This window comes from Apostichopus japonicus, chromosome 11 (genome assembly GCF_037975245.1).
Source record: "Apostichopus japonicus isolate 1M-3 chromosome 11, ASM3797524v1, whole genome shotgun sequence".
NCBI lineage: Eukaryota > Metazoa > Echinodermata > Holothuroidea > Aspidochirotida > Stichopodidae > Apostichopus > Apostichopus japonicus.
In genome coordinates, this window is record NC_092571.1 from 1,832,486 (window position 1) to 1,852,885 (window position 20,400).

Below are 20,400 nucleotides of genomic sequence, written 5' to 3' on the forward strand. Positions count from 1 at the left end.
CTTTCCCAATTCGAGTACCCTCATGTTCATGAGATGGTACTTTCTACTCTGTAATACGGTAGTTTGTGAAATGTTAACCATCCGAGTAGGACTGATTTTCAGTTTATTGTATTTGTAAACAGTAGGTCTGTTAATGCGCGTACGGAGCCTCAGTGGTATGCAGGGAATACCAATTTTGTTTTCACAAAATTTTAGTTTAATCGACACTTCCCTCTTTCGGTTAGGGGGCTTGAATGCTAAATAGTGCCATAATTTCCTACATAATTCCCATATTTAACAACATTTGCCAGTTAACATATACGACTCAGTGCGTGCGTGTGCAATTTTGCCGTCACCATTTCGCCTTTTTTTTAGGTGGAGCCTGGGAGCACTTGTTGTACGTACCTCTTCAAAACGATAATTCTCTGACTAAACAGAAAGGAAGCTACGTCTTGCTAGGTCCTCCGTACAGGCATGGTTGGCAATACGTTTGATCGAGAGCTTATACGTGCAAATAGCTGAATAGGCTTTCGATTGTTCGTGTGTACAATAGACTCACACTTTGCAGGCCCTATTCCTTGGATTATTTATATGCAACTGGCTAGCCTTGACTGAGTGCAGTAAATAACATAGGAACGCTTGATGGGAACGCATATTAATTTGGCTGTTCATTATAGTATTTGACCATTTTACAATTTTGATCTATTAGAATCGAGACAGCAATAACAAGATGGCACAGCAGCCAATACCTAAACCTGTAAAATTTTTGTTCGGTGGAACTTCGGGGTAAGCAGCTTCCTAGCCCCTGGTTAGACCAGGCCTAGGACTTTACGAGGCTAGGCTCTAGCCTTACTTGAGTTAAGGCCTAGCCAGGCTAATGTTAACCATTGCCTGACTATAGAAGCTATGCTGAAGGAAGGGTCTGGCCTACCCTATACTAATGCATAAATCAGTAGGCCTAGGACTTATTCCTGAAAATCTTAAAGCCACACTCCTGGAGGGTATAAGGTTATTGTGTTGCTCAGACCTGTGTTGAAGGCTACTGTACAATTCCCAGTAAATGAGTGACATAATTCATGAAAGTACGTCAGAATACAAACTTGATGTTCCCATTTTTCACTGTAACAACTAAAGCCATTTTTGTTCCATTTCGTAGATTAAAATTGCATTTGAAAAATTGTTACAATTGTGACTTTCATACTGTACATCACCTCTAGAGGCCTAGCCTAGTTCTAGTTTACAGTGTTGTGATGTTATTAGTAGTATGCTCCCTGGACCACGTTTAGGTTTTAGTTGTGTTCACCCTCGACCACGGTGCTTGTTGTGTTTGTTCATTCTAGTTGGTTAAAACCTACAGTTATAGGTCACGTCAATTTAACCAACTAGATTCTAAAATGGATAGGATTCTACGCCCAGAACGTTTTGATGCAGATTCGAACTCTGAAAATGCTGCTAAAGCATGGAAACACTGGTTTAAGACATTCGAAAATTTCATATCTGTTCTCACAGGAGAGCCTAACAAGCTATGTATACTTACTAACTTCGTTTCGCCTAAAGTATATGAATCGATAGCGGACTGTACTACATACGAGACAGCGATTAAAATCCTCGGCGACTTGTATGTTAAACCAAAGAACGAGATTTTCGCTCGCCATCTGTTAGCGACTAGACGTCAAGAACCTGGTGAGTCTTTGGATACATATTTGCAAGCTCTGAAAACTCTTGCTAATGATTGCAACTTTAAGTCAGTCACAGCAGAAGCATATCGCGATGAATACATTCGTGACTCTTTCATAAGTGGCTTACTTTCCCCTTCCATAAGACAAAGGCTCCTAGAAAACAAAACTCTTGATTTGCAAACAATGCATGATCAAGCTCGTGCACTCGAATCAGCACAAAAGAACTCAGAATCGTATACTCTTCATGGACCCCCTACACTGACACCCCAAAGTGCTGCAGTAAAAAGTGACATCAGACCTGAACCACTAATGGAAACTATTGATAGCGCATCCACAACTACTGCAAAGTGTTTCTTTTGTGGATATGCAAAGCACCCACGTTCACGATGCCCAGCAAGAGACGAGACATGTAACAAGTGTGATAAGAGAGGTCATTTTGCCAAGGTATGTCAATCCAAATCAAACTCAAAGACTTCAGCCTCCCTCTCCACCCTAGCCACTGCAATAAGTGCAGCAAGCCCACCAAAACTCGCCAAAGCCAGTGTACAAGTAACCATTAATGGCAGGCTAGCTGACTGCCTCATAGATAGTGGCAGTACCGAAAGCTTTATTCACCCACAGCTAGCTAAAGCACTCTCTTTGGAACTAAAACCTTCAGGGGTTTCAGTTAACATGGCCTCGTCCTCATTATCTGTCAAAACAAAAGGTGTTTGTTATGTGGACATTGTTCTCAACAGGCATTGCTATAAAAACGTGATCTTAGGAGTATTACCAGGATTGTGTGCGGATGTTATACTCGGTCAGGATTTCCAGCAAAAGCATTCAAGTGTCATCCTTAAGTATGGAGGGGATCTCCCTCCCCTAGTCCTATGCGGTTTAACAACCTTGAGAACAGAACCGCCACAACTATTTGCTAACCTTAGTCCTGACATCCACCCAGTAGCTGCAAAATCTCGTCGCTACAGCTCAGATGACAAGAAATTTATAGCAGCTGAGACTCAACGCCTCTTACGCGAAGGAATCATTGAGAAAAGCAAATTCTCCATGGAGAGCTCAAGTTGTGGTTACCAAAGACGAAAACCACAAGAAACGACTTGCCATCGATTACTCTGAAACAATTAATAGATTCACCCTCCAGGACAGTTACCCACTTCCACGAATAGATGAAACTGTGGATAAGATCGCTCAATATCAGGTATTTAGCACCATTGACCTGCGCAGCGCATATCACCAAGTACCACTCAAGGAAGATGATAAAAGCTACACAGCCTTTGAGTCAGATGGAAGCCTCTATCAGTTTACTCGAGTCCCCTTCGGTGTCACAAATGGGGTCCCATGCTTTCAAAGGATCATGGATTCTTTCATTGAGGAAGAAAAACTCACAGACACTTTTGCTTATTTGGATGACATCACCATTTGTGGTAGGGACCAGAAAGAGCATGATCATAACTTGCAAAGATTTTTAGAGGCTGCAAAGAGAAAGAATATTGTGTATAATGAGAACAAATGCACATTCTCCACCACCAAAATAAGTATCCTAGGTTATCTGGTGGAAAATGGTACAAAGCGCCCCGACCCCGAGCGTCTCCGTCCCCTTCGTGAACTCAAATCACCTGAAAACATGAAATCACTAAGACGCACACTTGGATTCTTTGCTTACTATTCTAAATGGATTCCAGACTATGCTCGAAAGATTCGTCCGTTAGCTTTTGAGAAATTAAAGAAGGAAATTGAGAATTCAGTGGTTGTTGCCATTGATGAGTCTCTCCCATTCCAGGTAGAAACGGACGCTTCAGAATTTGCAATAGCAGGAACTCTAAACCAAGCGGGTCGCCCAGTGGCTTTCTTTTCGCGCACCTTACAAGGCTCAGAGCGCCGTCACGCATCAGTTGAAAAGGAGGCACAAGCGATCATAGAAGCTGTGCGCCATTGGAGGCATTACCTTACTGGGAAACATTTTGTTCTTGTGACAGATCAAAAATCAGTCAAGTACATGTTTGACACTAATCACAAAGGAAAGATCAAAAATGAGAAAATAATGCGTTGGCGGATGGAACTATCTTGCTATGTCTTTGCCACCTTTTCGCTTTATTTGGCATGCCGTCCTACATCCATTCAGATCGAGGATCAGCCTTCATGAGTAAGGAACTACGAGACTTTCTAACAAGCAAGGGTATTGCTAGTAGTAGAACTACTAGTTATAACCCACAAGGAAACGGTCAAGCAGAACGTTACAATGGCACCATATGGAAGGCTATTACATTGGCACTCGAAGCACGCAGCTTGCCACCTAAGTACTGGCAAGAAGTCCTGCAAGATGCCCTTCATTCCATCAGATCTCTGTTGTCCACGGCAACAAATGTGACACCCCATGAAAGGTTTTTCAGTTTCCCCCGGAAGTCTGCAACAGGGTGTTCAGTCCCTTCATGGCTTTGCAATCCAGGTCCTGCACTTCTTAAAAGGCATGTTCGGTTACATAAGACAGATCCTTTAGTGGATGAGGTCGAGGTCATCCAAGCAAACCCACAATATGCCCATGTTAGGCTGTCAGATGGGAGAGAGACAACTGTCTCTGTACGTCACCTAGCACCAATCGGGGAAGCTACTCCAAGACTGGAGAAAAGTACTGATCAAATGGAATCATCAATCGGGGACAATGGCCCAGTAGAACTTGAGCAGGGCCAAGAGTTAATTGATAGTAATGAAGTGCCTTCTCTGAGAAGGTCGCAAAGGCCTCGAAGGCCACCGGACAGGTTAGATCTGTGAGTCAGAGTTTGTGGATAGTTTGTGTTATACTGGACATTTAAAGAACACTTGTGGTTGTTTAGTTATTAGTTACATTAACTTTAGGACAATTGTTTAGTTAGGGGAGAATGTGATGTTATTAGTAGTATGCTCCCTGGACCACGTTTAGGTTTTAGTTGTGTTCACCCTCGACCACGGTGCTTGTTGTGTTTGTTCATTCTAGTTGGTTAAAACCTACAGTTATAGGTCACGTCAAGTGTCTGTCAATGTACCTCCATAAGTATACACAGGAGTAAATTTCTGGTCAAAATTGGCACAACCTTATCTTGGTATCCTGTTTAGTGACAATTTATCTTTCTCTACACATATTGATAAGATATGCTCTAGGACTAGCAGAACCCTTGGCTTCCTGAATAGGAATTTGCGCTCTTGCCCACCAGAATGACATGAATTGCCTATATGTCTAGATGTGTTGCTCTACTCTTGAATCTGCAGCTCAGGTTTGGGACCCTCATAAGGTCTCAGACCAAGATAAAATAGAAAAACTTCAAAGGAAGGCAGCACGTTTTGTAACTCATATTTCCATAGGCAATCCAGCATCACTGAGATCCTGAAGACTTTGAAATGGGAACCTCTCATAGAAAAGAGGAAAAGGGCCAGACTCATGCTTATTTATCAAATTATTAATGACCTAGTTTGCAGTCCCAAACGAGACTAATCCCTTCTTGAAACGTGGCCGCTATTTTCAAATTCCACATAATCATCATGCTTTTCAGTATAGATAGTTTCTATCCTAGGACTATAAAAGACTGGAATATGCAATCCTTGGCTGTTAAGGAGAGCCCTAGTCTTGAGGTGTTTAAAACTAGATTGCCCATGCATTGTTACTAGCACTGCTGCGCTGGGTACCAACATCCTTGTGGTGATACCCGAGCGGGGTTTCTAACGAGTATTTAACAGAAACAGAACATAAAGATACTCTACTCCACCATTCATTATGAACACACAAGAACCGATGCCTAACTTTATACCTATCATGACGGCCTAAGTCAACCACATTAAATTTTGACAGGTTCCCATAAAATTACTTGGCCTAGCTTAACTGATTACTGTGTTGAGTTGTTTCTTTTCTACAGGAATTAGTGTGGCCCCTTTGCAAATGAATGAACTTGTAAATTAATGATCTATTTATCAAGTCATACGTTGACAATTGGGGTAGGTCTCGTAGATAAATATTAACAATCAAAGAAGAACGAATTCAATTGCCAACAGTTGCCGTAGTGTCTATAATAGCCCACATGGGTTGCAACTTTAGATGTCCAGAAGGTCTATGAGCCATAGGCTACTACTGTATGTGTACAGTTGAGTTATTAATATGCAATGCATAGATTGTACCAATGAGAATTAAATGTTACCCATTTCTTTTACTGATTCCATAAGCAATGTTCTCAAATTGGGATAATGTTCTCCTATCAGACATTCCTGTAGTCTTACTCAAATTTATTTGACTTAAAGGCATTGAAGACTCGCCCCAAAACCGTGTGCCGCACTCTGTAAAACTTTCCGTTGCTTGCAAGTGAAGTTTTCTTTTTGTCGCTACAAAATGCAGACAGAAGTAAAAAGTGATACCTCACTGTCATAAAATGCATCTTCAGTGTGTGAATCCCAAAAAGTCTCACAAACAAAATGATTGAACTGAAACTTACAGGTTAAGGTACAATCATTCATCCTGTATTGGTCTTTCTTCTCATCAGGATGGCAGCAACATTTTTCGTGCAACCTCTGGATCTGGTCAAGAACAGGATGCAAATGAGCGGTAACAAACACAGCCCAAGTTGGCAAATTTAGTCAACTTTTAGTGCCATGGATGTATTGGTATAGCAAGATTGCATATTGATCAATCTATGATGTCATCCTCAATTGTTTGTCACAATGTTTTGTCTTTAATTAGAAATTAACGATACCAGTCGAATCTGAACAATTAGTCACCAAGATGCATGCATACATGTACAGTACCTACTAACACTATCAACCCCATGTTAAATGGAAATGAGAAATTTACATAAACCTGACTTTTTTCTTCATCATTTCAAATAATGATTGAACCATTTAGACTGAGCTACATTCTCATTGTAAAGGATTTACAATCGGCAAATTAGTAAAATATTTGTGTTTGTTAGCACTCACCCTCCCCCCATTTTGGTCCTCCCTCTGCCCCCCACCCAAGAACGAATATATATATGAATATAGCTGCCATACAGCATTAGTTCAATTTACCTTCCTTAGTCGGTGGCATCATGATCTATTAGCAATTCATTTCCTGTCCTTTAGTTTTCACTTTTACCAAACTTTTCTGTTAGCTTTATCAATGGTCTTCTCATGTTCTCTTAAATCTCAAGTTCTGTTTGACATTTTTTGAATATATGAATGTATTCTCAGGTGAAGGAGGGGCTGCCAAGGCTCACAAGTCCAGCTTCCATGCAATAAGGAATATTATCTCTCAAGAGGGGTTTTTTGGCCTCTACAATGGGTAAGTAATTGCTAAAGCTATATTATGCATTTAATTATGAACATACACAATCTGTTGCGTATCATCACAACAGCCCATATTGATCATCTCTTTTGCTTTTAACTGGTTCCCCTACAATAATCACAATATTATGATGAGGTACTTGTAATCCTCAGGAGTTACCACTTTTGCAAAGAAGGATCACAAATTAAATTAAACTAAAGATTATCAATGAATAAATCACAGCTTGGAAAGGCCATCTTGGAATTAAAATGTTCCTGGAAAACCAAGTTAAACAATATCAGTTGTTGCTGACATTATTCAATTAAATATAAGTTTCCATAAAGAAAGAGGACAATAAATCATAATTCAATCATTGGACAGAGAATTGATATTCTGATATTCAAGATATCATTACGCAAACCCAAGAAGTTTGCTTGCAGTTGTCTCTTTCAGAGGACTTCTGGTTGGAAGGGATGGAAAGTACAGTGTACATGATACTTGAAACATGCTTACAACAATATGATGGACTTAGCTTCCATTGCTCGTTTTGGTAACAATGTATAATTATCAGCAGTTTTATCAGAGTAAGTGGAACATCAGAAACTGCACCATTCAAAGGTTCGAATCAAATCTGTGTAGTGGACCCTCATGAAAGGGCCCTGGGCTTAATTAAACATCTCACCCAAAAACCCTAGAAAGTTTTGTCTCTGACACGTGATCGTCACTAAACAGTTGATCAGCTGCTCATCTCGTTTTCCATTTTTATTACAAATTTTTGTCATTCCCAGCCTTTCAGCCGGCCTGCTACGCCAAGCAACCTACACCACCACTCGGCTGGGCATTTACACAACCCTCTTCGATATGGTCTCAGGGTAAGTGAAGGATAAGGTTAATCAGAAATATCTGCAGAGACACGGACATTAGATTGATAATGTTCTCACGGACACCTCACTCCATTTGACAGAAGCTATCCCCTTTCTCAGACAGTAATAAGGTTACAGGGTAAACTGCACTTTTATGTTAATTTTTTTCATCATTGATGTTCTACGTTTATTTTTTTTTTGGGGGGGGGGTGGGTGTAGAGGTAGTGCTTGCAAATGCTGTGGCTAAAATATCAAAATGTTTTATTACCTGATATTAAATACCTTAAACTATTGTTGTGTTTGTTTTGGCCTGATATTTCATTCATTTCATTTCATTTCATTTATTTCGTTTATACATAAGAACAATAGAACAAGTGGTATAGTATAAACAGGACACTAGAAAAACAATAGTAGTTTATCGAGCTAGCGACCAAAAAATAACAAATAACACTGAAAGAAGGTAACAGTCAAGAGTAAAGAAATATAAACATGAGATAATCAACACTCAGTCAGAGTAGTTTTCAATTAGGTGGGGGGATATAAACAGTAACACAACTAAGAAAGAAAAAAACCCATGTCATCAACCAGACACACATCACAACAAATACAGTAGGTGGGCAGCATTGTAGCATGTTTTTCAAATGTTGAAATCTCACAACAGCTCTTCATGTCTCTGGGTTTATCATTTATCACAAGAATCTCTAACGTGTAGCTGACATCTGATGGCAAGTTGTTTCCTCGTCTTGGAATTTTCATTTCCGTTAACTTTATCATTTTGATTTGAACATTTGTAGCTGTGACATCTTACACTAACTTTATCATTACATTTCAAGTTTGGGAATCCCAGATTTAAATGTACTTTGTTTCTTTTTCCCCAGACCAGAGGGTGCACCACCGCCATTCTACCTTAAAGCATTGATAGGTTTGTATTACTGCGTCTCTGCTCTTTCACATATACATGCCATTTATTGACGTTTTTTGTGTGTGTTTGGGTGGGTGCGTTTGTTTTGTATTCTGACCGAGGACAAAAGAATTTCAGGTCCTCGGTTGTGATTTCTAAAGAATCACCACATCCTCGGAAGAATTCTATTGTATGGGATATTGTTAAGGTCAGGGTATGTGGATTTGAACAATGGAAAATACAATGGGGTCCTAGATTGGAATGTAATACAAAGATGTGTGTGTGTGTGTGTGTGGTTCTTTTTGTTGGGATGCAAGTTTAACTCAAGAGGTGATTTTTATTTTTTAAGGAAACAGATCCAACCATCATTATTGGTCTAGATGTGATACAGATAACTTTAATAAACAACTTCCCCAAACAGCTACGAAAAATCTGCCATTTGGGAGATAGAACAGGTTTTGTGTTCCTTCACACTTCACAAAGGCTTGAGATTGTAGCCACACCTTAGAATGCTGCTCCTATTATTCCTGCTTTAAGTACACTGCTTCACTTACAATGGTGTTGTGTTTGTCAATTATAATGATGTAAGCCAAAGTTACTAATCTTGCCGCCGTGACGACACTGTTCTGTAATGTTACGAGATGGCCAGAGCTACGATTTTGAGTTTCTCGAAGACACGTCCAAGGAGCTAACTAAAATATTGTTAACTGTTAATTGTAAACTGGTGTAAACAGGGGCACTATAAAAATGTCTTATTCATGCTAGGATCCACACAGCTAATAAGTGCCCTTACATTTGTTATACCAAGCGAGAGATGTATAAGTAAACGAACGACAGATTACCGACTGGGAAATTATAAACAATGAAAGGGAACGATCAAAGAAGTGACCTCTGGACTGGTGACCGAGAGGTCACCGGCTGGAGTCCCCTTCTAGCCAACGGTTTCTTTTTCTCTTTTCCTCTCATTGTAGAAAATAGTATCATATTACACAGAAAGTTTGGATAGGCGCACTGTTAGATTTTATACTTAGCAAGCCGATACTTTCATATTGAGTTGCTTTTTGTTTTACATTTTTTTCTTGACCAGGTATGTCAGCTGGTGCCGTGGGTGCATTCATTGGTACCCCTGCCGACTTATCCCTTATCAGAATGACGTCTGACGGAAGGTAAGTAATTGTATATCAATGTATGTATATTAGATCCTCCTGCAAGCAGGAACTCGCGAAAAAGCCTCATTGGCTTATCAAAGCCGCAAGCTGACGGAAGTCAGTCTCTTACATTCATATTTAACGTCCATGATTATGAATTGTCAATTGTCAACAACTCTGTAACTGGACGACATACATTAATCTGGGAGTGACTCGAACCGGGGACCTTATGATTGAAAGGCAACCACGTTAACCACTGAGCTTACACTCCAAATATCAATGTAAAAGATCAGTAGTTGAATCAGCTGACATTATTTTTGGGGTCTTTAGTTTGCAACGATCAGCTGATTACTTTGCAATAAAATGGAGACATAAGGTAGCCTGAATATATAGTCTGTTATGGTAACATTTTGAAATGGACGCATCGAGCATGGGATCAGGCACAAACGTCAGTTATTGCAAGTGAAATATTACCACATTTACATAGTTCTTGTGGGACACAAAGCTCTCTGCGTGAGGTCGAACAGTTAACTGACTCGCTAATACAAAGCAGGCAAAAGGTTTGTAAACAAGACAGATATATTTGCTTGATTGATGGTGAGTGAGAAAGGTGTCAGAATTACAAAATGTAAGCTACAACCCAATACAGCAGACATTAATTATATATCTTTGGTTGATTGATGGTGTGTTAGTAAGGTGTCGGTATTACATAATGTAAGCTACAACCCAATACAACAGACATTAATTATATATCTTTGTTTGAGTGATGGTGTTAGTAAGGTGTCAGTATTACATAATGTAAGCTACAAACCAATACAGCAGACATTAAGTATATCACTACAATGCATACTGTGAGTGGACTGGTGTTTGAGGGTTATCCAGTCAGGTGTGAATAAAATGTGGTGTAAACTCTTCACATATTCAATATGTAATTAGGTACTGTAATATTGCTGGTGATGGATTTAGATGTATTATTTAGCTTATAACATGACTGGTGATACATACTGTGATAATGCTGCTGTTTGAGGGTTATCCAGTTATGTGTGAATGGTGTAAGATGATGATAAACTCCACCCAATGCAATATGTAATTCAGGAATGTCAACAAAGTTACTTCTTAAATATTTATTGTTTTCTTTTCGTATTAAACGCAAAGATATATTAGACATATTTGTGTTTTCTTCTCCATTTCAGATTACCCCTAGACCAGAGGAGAGGTTACACTAGTGTGTTTAATGCCTTAGCCAGGATAGTCCAAGAAGAAGGGTTTTTTGCTCTTTGGAGGGTACGTAATAACAAAAAAAAGAAGAAGACGAAACAACCCATTATTAACCCCTTTGCCTTTTTTTCATCAATTTAAATATGTGCATTGTTTTGATTTTCTTTTTGTTGTTGTAACAATGGAAAGTATGATTGTTCTTGGCAGTAAGCAGAGATTTGGCTCGGACATTTTTGGAGACTATAATCTGTATCAATCAATCAATCTGGTTTAATCAATCCCTGGCCAAGCTTTAGTATTATTGGTGGTTTTCTGTATAGAATAACCCAAAGAAGAATCTACAACAAAGAACCCAAAAAAATTTATGAAAAAGGAGGCTGAATTCTTGATAAGATGCTACCTTCATGAAATGAAATAAAAAATGCAGGCTTATTTGAAACAAAAATCAAAGTAGAAAGCCTGAAAGGATAATGAAACATTGCTGATGTTGTTGTTGTTGTTGTAAATTATTCTTTGTTTTGTTTATGTTTTGTGTAGTTGATGAACCCTCACCTTCTTACTATTTGCACATTATTCTCCTTCTAGGGATGCGGACCTACGATCGCTCGTGCCATGGTCGTTAATGCCGCTCAGCTTGCCTCTTACTCGCAGGCGAAACAATTCCTACTAGGGACTGGCTACTTTGGAGATAACATTGGGTGTCACTTTGGTGCTAGCATGATAAGTGGTTTAGTTACAACTATAGCTTCCATGCCTGTAGATATTGCAAAAACCAGGTAAGATACATGGACAAGGTACAAAGTGTGTTCATTTGGTGTTACAATGGTGTAAATACAGTAAGTGGTTTAGTTACTACTCTAGCTTCCATGCCTTTTGATATTGCAAAAAGTAGGTATGATACATGGACAAGGTACAGAGTGTTCATTTGGTGTTACATTGGTGTAAATACAGTGAGTGGTTTAGTTACTAGTCTAGCTTCCATGCCTTTAGATATTGCAAAAAGTAGGTAAGATACATGGACAAGGTGCAAAGTGTGTTCATTTGGTGTTACATTGGTGTAAATACAGTGAGTGGTTTAGTTACTAATCTAGCTTCCATGCCTTTAGATATTGCAAAAAGTAGGTAAGATACATGGACAAGCTTCTACTGCTTCTTTGAAACATTGTGCTTTTGTTTTTTTCTCAGAATACAAAATATGAAAATAATAGATGGTGTACCGGAGTACAAGGGCTCACTGGTGAGTGTGGAGGGTGACATTCATCCCCGTTCATATTTTTTCAAATTCGATGAACAGACGGATAACTATCCTGTCTGAAGGATAGCTATCCTCGCAGAGGGATAGCTATCCTGTCAGACGGATAACTATCCTGTCTGGTGGATAACTATCCTGTCAGATGGATAGCTATCCTGTCAGATGGATAACTCTCCTGTTACACAGATAACTATCCTGTCTGGCAGAGAACTATCCTGTCAGACTGATAACTATCCAATATGACGGATAACTATCCTGTCTGAGAGGAAAGCTATCCTGTCGGACGGATAACTATCCTGTCAGACGGATAACTATCCTGTCAGATGGATAACTATCCTGTCAGACGGATAACTATCCTGTCAGATGGATAACTTTTCTGTCAGACGGATTACTATCCTGTCTGCTTTGGATTGCATCTATATAACTTGCGCACACATTTCCAAAGAACCTCAGTTTTGTGTTAAGAAGTTAAAAAACTTTTCACTGTACTATTGCAATAGTATTTCACCTGACACAACAAAAGAGAATGATTGGCTGGTTGGAAATGCATGATAAGGCAAGGCTTCATTTCTAGTTGTGTTTGTACCATGAGTTATTAAATTCATGTTAATCTGGTGAAAATACCAGTCACAAAGCATGGTCTGTTGTGCACTTACAGAGAAATATGAATGCACGAATGGCGATACTAGACGCAGGGCCGTAAAAAGATCGTTTGTGATTAAATGTGTGATATTGTCTCAAGATGTGATCATTCTACACGCACTGCTGAATTTACAATGTGGTGAATGTTCTTTTGTGTTGTGTACATTAACTTGTTACATGCATGAATTTTGTTAAACCCATTTTTAGTACCATTTCTCACATAAAGTTTCATTTTTCGTTGAAATTAATACATCGCCCGGGGAGAGCTTATTCTTTTGTGTGAAAGCAATGAAACGTAGTGAGCTCAATCATTTTATAGGTTTAGAGGGAACCTCTCTTGCTTGCAAATGCGGCCAATGCTGCCTTTTTTGTCTTGTTTCTGAGGGTCTCAGTCATTGCGTTACCTTTCTCAACGATGCAAGTGCAAGGGAAGAGAGAACACCTTTGTTATGATATGACTTTTAAAATTGTTTCTACTTTGAGAATTGCATATAGTTGGTGAGGGGTCGGTATTCCCACATCTTGTATCAAACTCTAAAATCCAAAACAGTAGAGGCACTTACATATGAAACAAAGAGGATCAATGAAGTTCTGGCAATCAAATATTAGTGACGGCCAATCAAATCTAAGAATGAGTAAATGGCAGTCAAGACGGCCAATCAAATCTAAGAATGAGTAAATGGCAGTCAAGATTTGAAAGAGTGACATAGCATGGCACACTGGCAACCGGTGAAGTTAAGGCAATAGAATGTAAATATTGGACAATTATCCTGTGAGACAGTAACAGTCAACTTTGACTTACTGGCAATCAAGTGTTGAATTGGTGGCAGAACAGTTTAGAGTGATGGCAATCAAGTGTTGAATTGGTGGCAGTACAGTTTAGAGTGATGGCAATCAAGTGTTGAATTGGTGGCAGTACAGTGTAGAGTCATGGCAATCAAGTGTGAATTTGGTGGCAGTACAGTTTAGAGTGATGGCAGTCAAGTGTGAATTGGTGGCAGTACAGTTTAGAGTGATGGTAATCAAGTGTGAATTGGTGGCAGTACAGTGTAGAGTGATGGCAATCAAGTGTTGAATTGGTGGCAGTACAGTGTAGAGTGATGGCAATCAAGTGTTGAATTGGTGGCAGTACAGTTTAGAGTGATGGCAGTCAAGTGTGAATTGGTGGCAGTACAGTTTAGAGTGATGGCAATCAAGTGTTGAATTGGTGGCAGTACAGTTTAGAGTGATGGCAATCAAGTGAGAATTGGTGGCAGTACAGTTTAGAGTGATGACAATCAATTGCGAATTGGTGGCAGTACAGTTTAGAGTGAGGGCAATCACGTGTGAATTGGTGGCAGTACAGTTGCAATCAAGTGTGAATTGGTAGCAGTACAGTGGCAATCAAGTGTGAATCGGTGGCAGCACAGTTTATAGTGATGGCAACCAAAGAATTTTGAGCCATCAAATGTGATTTGTCTGGATAATCATCTGTGAAACAATGTCAACACTGGATTAATGAATCACTGAATTGAGGGACTTTACTACAGGATGGCTGTCATTGTTATGTCACTAGCAATCAAGCTTAAAAGTGGATGCTAAAACAAAGGGAACAATGGAAATGGGAGAACAAGACAGTAGTAATCAGTAATGAATGGGTGGAGAAGAAATAGGTGAACCGTGTGCAATCAGTATTAAGTCAGTGGCAGTCAACAATGAATTGACGAGCAGTTGACAATGAAGCAATCGACTTCTAAATTTAGCGGCAAAATAAAACGATGCAACAATGTCCGTCGGACTACCAAACGGTTATAATTAATCATATGAATGGATGGAAAATAGTAATAAGACAGTGAGCAGCCAGTGGCGACCAATTTTGAATCGATGGCGATTCAACGTGGCAAGGATCCAATCAATCTGTCTGTGATTTCACTTTATTCGTAGGATGTCATCATCAAAGTTGCGAGACAAGAGGGAGTTTATAGTCTGTGGAAGGGATTCACGCCGTATTACTCCCGCGTCGGGCCTCACACTGTCATTTTTTTCATAATATTGGAAAGATCAAATGCCTTGTACAGACAGTATTTCATGAGTGCTGGCAATGCCGAAAATTAATCTTTTAAAAAGTTTTGACAGGTACGCACGCATCTTACTCTCTAGGTATTTGCTCTCTCTATATTGCTATGCAGACTGCTACTTCTAGCTTTTCCTACCAGTTGGGACAATTGTCTAATGCTAGTGTAAACCACTAACTGCTTTTGTATGCTACTTTAGGTGGTTCCGCATGAAATCAGGATTATTGACAAGGGATATCCGTACAACTCGTGTCGTCGATACGAGTGCTTTGCAAGCTTGAACTGAAAGTTTACTAAAATAGGAAACATTGTCCCCAACTGGTTGGACTCTCAGCATGCTTGCTTTCACCTATATTAATCACTTCATCTCATAACAACAAGCAACATACTTTCCTGGAATGCATTTCGTTTTTTCTTACTAATGTTACGGAACACCACAGCACTAAATTGTCACACATATCCTTACAAGAAATCTACTTTGTATTAATGGTACAAAGCGGTGCCATCTTGCAAAGAAAACAAAGCTTTATCCACCCAAGTTCGATAAAAACAGAAAAGAAAGAAAGGGAAAATTTAGAGAATACATCAACGGACCCCTTGTAACCTCACTGTTTGTTCAGTTCTCAATAGCTGTTGCGATGCAGGGAATATGGTCATCTGATATCGCCATGCCATCACTATGCTAGATTCTCAAAATGGGACAATTGGGATGAAATTGTCTTCAAAATTTGCTTTGCATATCAAAGTATTCATGCGAAGAACAATGTTCCATTCATGTTGGTGTTGTTCGTACAGGCTGTGTGTTAGATAGTGTGTACGGCTTGCATCCCTCCTATCAACATTGTATTAATCAAATACACCTGCATTCACTCATCTATGGTACAAGTTAGATCTCCAATTGACCAATCCCATTCATGCTCTTAATTCAAATTTAAGGCACCTTTTTGCTTGTTACATCAATGCTAGTGCATTTGTTGGACATATCCATACTACAATCCCAATATGATTCAGATGTCTAGCTCTCTGTGTTTTAAATATCTTTGAAACTCTGAAATATTCACTGTCAAGATACATATATATTTTTAAGTTTGGATAAAGTACATGTAACAACAGCAGATATGATATTACCATTGAATGATATCAGCATTGCAATTTAAGCCAAAAATGTCAATTTTTCTTTAAAACAAAAAAAAGGGACAAAATTCCAAAATTTGTATCATATTTCAGGGAGAAATCACTGAATGACATTGCAGAAGGTAACTAAAGCTTATTGAAGAACATGTACGGTGATAAACTCATAGACCACACACTGTGGCTGTGAGCCATTACATGGGGTACCAAAATAGTTTATCTAGCAAACTTAAAGTAAACAACAAATATGTTTAGAAGAAAGAACAATGTTTAGTTTCCACTTTTCAATGTGGAAACTAATTGCCACAATTTCAAATATCTGGAGATTTTTTAAATTTTTTTTATCAAGTTTTTTTTATGAAGATTCTTACAATGTGTAAAAGTATGGGAGAATGTTAGTAAGTTCACAAATCGACCAAACCAAAGTAAAAAAAGTGATGGGTTCTGGCCAGTATTCTGGTAAAGTATCATTCATACCATCAGAAGAATGCTGCATACTTCTGTCATAATTTTGTTTTCAGTTTATGTCTTGTGGTGTTCTTGTAATGTCAATTGATTGTTGCTGTGCGGTTGAAATTAGTTAATTGTAACATTTAACATCCTCCTTGTTTGCCTTCCAAGAAACTGTGAGCAGCACTTAATGGGTGACTAATATTGAGCAGCCAACTGATTACACCATATCTTACACCATAATGCTGTAAAACATATTACACCCTTCATAAATAATGCCTTATACCCCTTTAACTGCATGGTACTTGAAGCTGAGTGATACTCGATCCTACGTTAAAGAACTTAAAGGCATTGAAGACTCGCCCCAAACCGTGTGCCGCGCCCTGAAAAAGTTAACTTTGCTACAGAATTCAGACAGTATGAAATGTGATACCTTGTTATCTATTATCTAGGACCTGAGATGTCCATTGCTGCTATGTACACTGTGTTGTGGGTATTGACCGTAGCTGTATGTATTGACTGTACACTAGTGTCTTATTACCGACAGTAGCAAGCTGTGTGTGTATTTTCTGGGATCGATGGTGGTGTCTAACACTTCTGTTACACCTCATTCGAAACTAGGTCAGACTACCGGCATTATAGACGTTTCTTTGTGCACAAGTCTTCACACCCTTTAAGGAAAATATGGTCCATATGGAATGTATATCCTTCACTGTGGTTCTTGAAACTGAAGAAATTCCTGCATTCTCTACCTTTTTGTAAAATAATTGCAATCATTTTTTGGCTTCTCTTTTCCCAAGGATGTGTTATATCGCACCATTAGCAAGGAAGGATTCTTCAGCCTATGGAAAGGTTTCACTCCTTACTACGTCCGCCTGGGGCCCCATACGGTCTTAACGTTCATCTTTCTGGAACAGCTGAACGGGGCGTACAGAAGACATTCAGGGGGTTCTTAATGTCAACCAAACAATGGTAGGAGTTGTTCAAGTCATCATGGGACAAGCTCAAGTGAAGCGATAGCATTCAGGCGCCAAACTATATGAAAATATTAAATATTAAAATATTAAAATAAACAAAGCAGCAACAGAGGCTCTATAACATTATGTTTACAATGAGATTGTGTCAGGGGCAAGAGGAGCCGGGGTGGGGGGGGGGACAATTGAAGGGAGGTTTGGTGGCATTTTATCAGCTGTTCATAAAGTCTTCCCATTTTCATTGGTAATGTTACTTTGCTTCAGGTGAAATTTATCAACTGCCATGTTAAGGTCTTTCGTCACCCGTTGCGTTTTGCTTCCTTGTAACATAGTGTGATTAATGTCTTTAATGTGGAGAGGGTAGGAATTCAGAGGTGGCGCGGGGAAGGAGCGATACAAGGGAAGGTGCCGGTTTATTGCCGGCGTTGTATTCATGTAAATCCCACGAGAGATTTGCTTAAATTGTTTAAATGTCATAACTATTAAACTGGATGTCAGTTTACTTAAAATTGCCTTGCCTCGTTCCATACCAAACCTTTTTCCAAACAATTCAAACCAGGCTTTTTCTTGTATTTGTATAATTTTGAAGTATCCTTTGATATCTTTCAAGAACTAAACACATCAATATGTTTATTCCAAAAATAAGTAAGATGTAAACATTGTGAAGTAAAGAAATCCTTGAGTTAATCAGGAGTTGCTCTCTGAAGATACTCTCAATGTGTAAATAAAACAGCATTTTGCTAGTTTTTTTTTGGTCAGTGCTTAATACCGCAAAAATTCCACAGCAATATATGGTCATGAGTGTCTGGTCGAGTTTTAATTCCAACAGTGATGTAACAGTAAAAAAATGTTGACATTTTCCAAGTTGCTTTCAAATTTATCTTGATGCTAAGTACTACGAAAAGTTTCCAGCAGAGAGAATATCCTTGTGAACCGTCCTTTTGTAACAAACATATGGTTGCAGGCCTAAATATGGTCATTGTTTGGAGTCATATTCACCAGGTGTTGAAAAATTTGCAGATTGCATTCGAAAAAGCTGCTTTTTGCGATACTGTGAAAGTTGAAAAGAATAAAAGTGCCCCCTGAAATATTCCTTTTCAGTCTTAACATCATGTTGTTTGATATAAACACTATTTAGCTTCACCTAGTGAATATATTATTTTATACTATACAGATGTTGTATCTTTCAATATTAAATCTAACAATGTTACAATTTGATTTTAATCCAGAGGCTTAATGTGGTGAACATCTTTGTAATAGCACTGTATGGTAGGTTGCAAAATGACAACATGCTTTGTGGTAAAGCCCTCTTCCAAAATGTGCTAGAATAAACCAAATCTAGTTACCTTGGATGACAAGGTTAGACTCTCGAACCGCTGCCATGACGTAACATTAACCTTCACTGTTACAATAAAGTGTTATTGTAAGACATTTGCCAGTGTAGTTGATGTAACATTAACCTTCACTGATACGATAAATTATTATTGTAAGACATTTGCCAGTGTAGTTGATGTAACATTAACCTTCACTGTTACAATAAAGTATTATTGTAAGGCATTTGCCAGTGTAGTTGATGGAGGATCAGACCAGTCTAGAAATATATGTGGTACATTTGTCTGTCATTGTCAAACTTAACAAATATAATTTACAAAATATTTATTGCTTAATTTTGCTCTCAATATCAGGGAATGAAAAGTTGATGAACACATTTGTTGATAAGGAATAAGTAGTAGGGAGGCAGTTCATCATCTCCCCACTCCCCCTTCCCTCACCCAGTACCTCCTGCCCCCTTACCCCGAATGGTGTGCATATGGCACCGAGGGAGATGCACAGGGTAAATTTAAGTGTAATGTGTGTTGATCAGAGATGTTTATGAAATTTGTGAAAGGAATTACTGAATAAATAAATAAATAACCTTTCTGATTTAACATACAATTAAATCTCAACAAAGATTGACTATTTTCGGATTTTTTACTCAAAGCCACCAACATGGATTATCGTACCCTTCGGGAGCATATGTTGGGTTTTTAAGGGACAGGGTTGCTGCCTGAAATAACCATCGCTGGTTTGGGAAAAAAGGTCCACACACAGGGGCGTAGCGAAGGGGTTTTTGTTGGGGGTGTGTGGAGAATTTGATTTGCCGACGGATCTGGAAGTGGTGACTGAAATGGGGGAGGGGTCTAAGGGGAGGGGGTCTACCCCTCCCCTTTGGAAAATTTTTTGTTTTGAAACGTCCTTAGATGCAATCTGGTGCATATTTTAAGTCAAATTTGATTTGCCGACGGATCTGGAAGTGGTGAATGAAATGGGGGAGGGGTCTAAGGGGAGGGGGTCTACCCCTCCCCTTTGGAAAATTTTTAGTTTTGAAACGTCCTTAGATGCAATCTGGTGCATATTTTAAGTCAAATTTGATTTGCCGACGGATCTGGAAGTGGTGACTGAAATGGGGGAGGGGTCTAAGGGTAGGGGGTCTACCCTCCCCTTTGGAAAATTTTTAGTTTTGAAACGTCCTTAGATGCAATCTGGTGCATATTTTAAGTCAAATTTGATTTGCCGACGGATCTGGAAGTGGTGACTGAAATGGGGGAGGGGTCTAAGGGTAGGGGGTCTACCCCTCCCCTTTGGAAAATTTTTAGTTTTGAAACGTCCTTAGATGCAATCTGGTGCATATTTTAAGTCAAATTTGATTTGCCGACGGATCTGGAAGTGGTGACTGAAATGGGGGAGGGGTCTAAGGGTAGGGGGTCTACCCCTCCCCTTTGGAAAATTTTTAGTTTTGAAACGTCGTTAGATGCAATCTGGTGCATATTTTAAGTCAAATTTGATTTGCCGACGGATCTGGAAGTGGTGAC

General features: G+C 39.1%; 1 protein-coding gene across 2 annotated transcripts; it reads left to right on the plus strand.

The window, feature by feature from the left end:
* The first annotated feature begins 480 nt into the window (after nt 1-480).
* On the plus strand, nt 481-19,203 carry LOC139975918 (mitochondrial 2-oxoglutarate/malate carrier protein-like). 2 transcript variants are annotated; one of them, XM_071984207.1, is made up of 11 exons: nt 481-765; nt 6,158-6,219; nt 6,843-6,933; nt 7,704-7,787; nt 8,657-8,700; nt 9,767-9,845; nt 11,021-11,111; nt 11,631-11,821; nt 12,231-12,282; nt 14,863-15,054; nt 17,375-17,511. In XM_071984207.1, the coding sequence occupies exons 1-10, from the start codon at nt 710-712 to the stop codon at nt 15,031-15,033; spliced, it is 921 nt and encodes a 306-aa protein (XP_071840308.1). In that variant the 5' UTR covers nt 481-709; the 3' UTR covers nt 15,034-15,054; nt 17,375-17,511. The 2 variants fall into 2 exon arrangements, with proteins under 2 accessions (XP_071840308.1, XP_071840309.1); XM_071984208.1 differs by lacking the exon at nt 14,863-15,054 and having other exon boundaries at nt 485-765; nt 17,375-19,203.
* Nucleotides 19,204-20,400: the final 1,197 nt, after the last annotated feature.

Coding starts and splice junctions, on each gene's coding strand:
- LOC139975918 (XM_071984207.1), top strand. CDS start 710: ATGGCACAGCAGCCAATACCTAAACCTGTAAAATTTTTGTTCGGTGGA. Junction 11,112..11,630: donor GGTTTTTTGCTCTTTGGAGG/GTACGTAATAAC, acceptor TTCTCCTTCTAG/GGATGCGGACCTACGATCGC. Junction 12,283..14,862: donor CGGAGTACAAGGGCTCACTG/GTGAGTGTGGAG, acceptor CTTTATTCGTAG/GATGTCATCATCAAAGTTGC.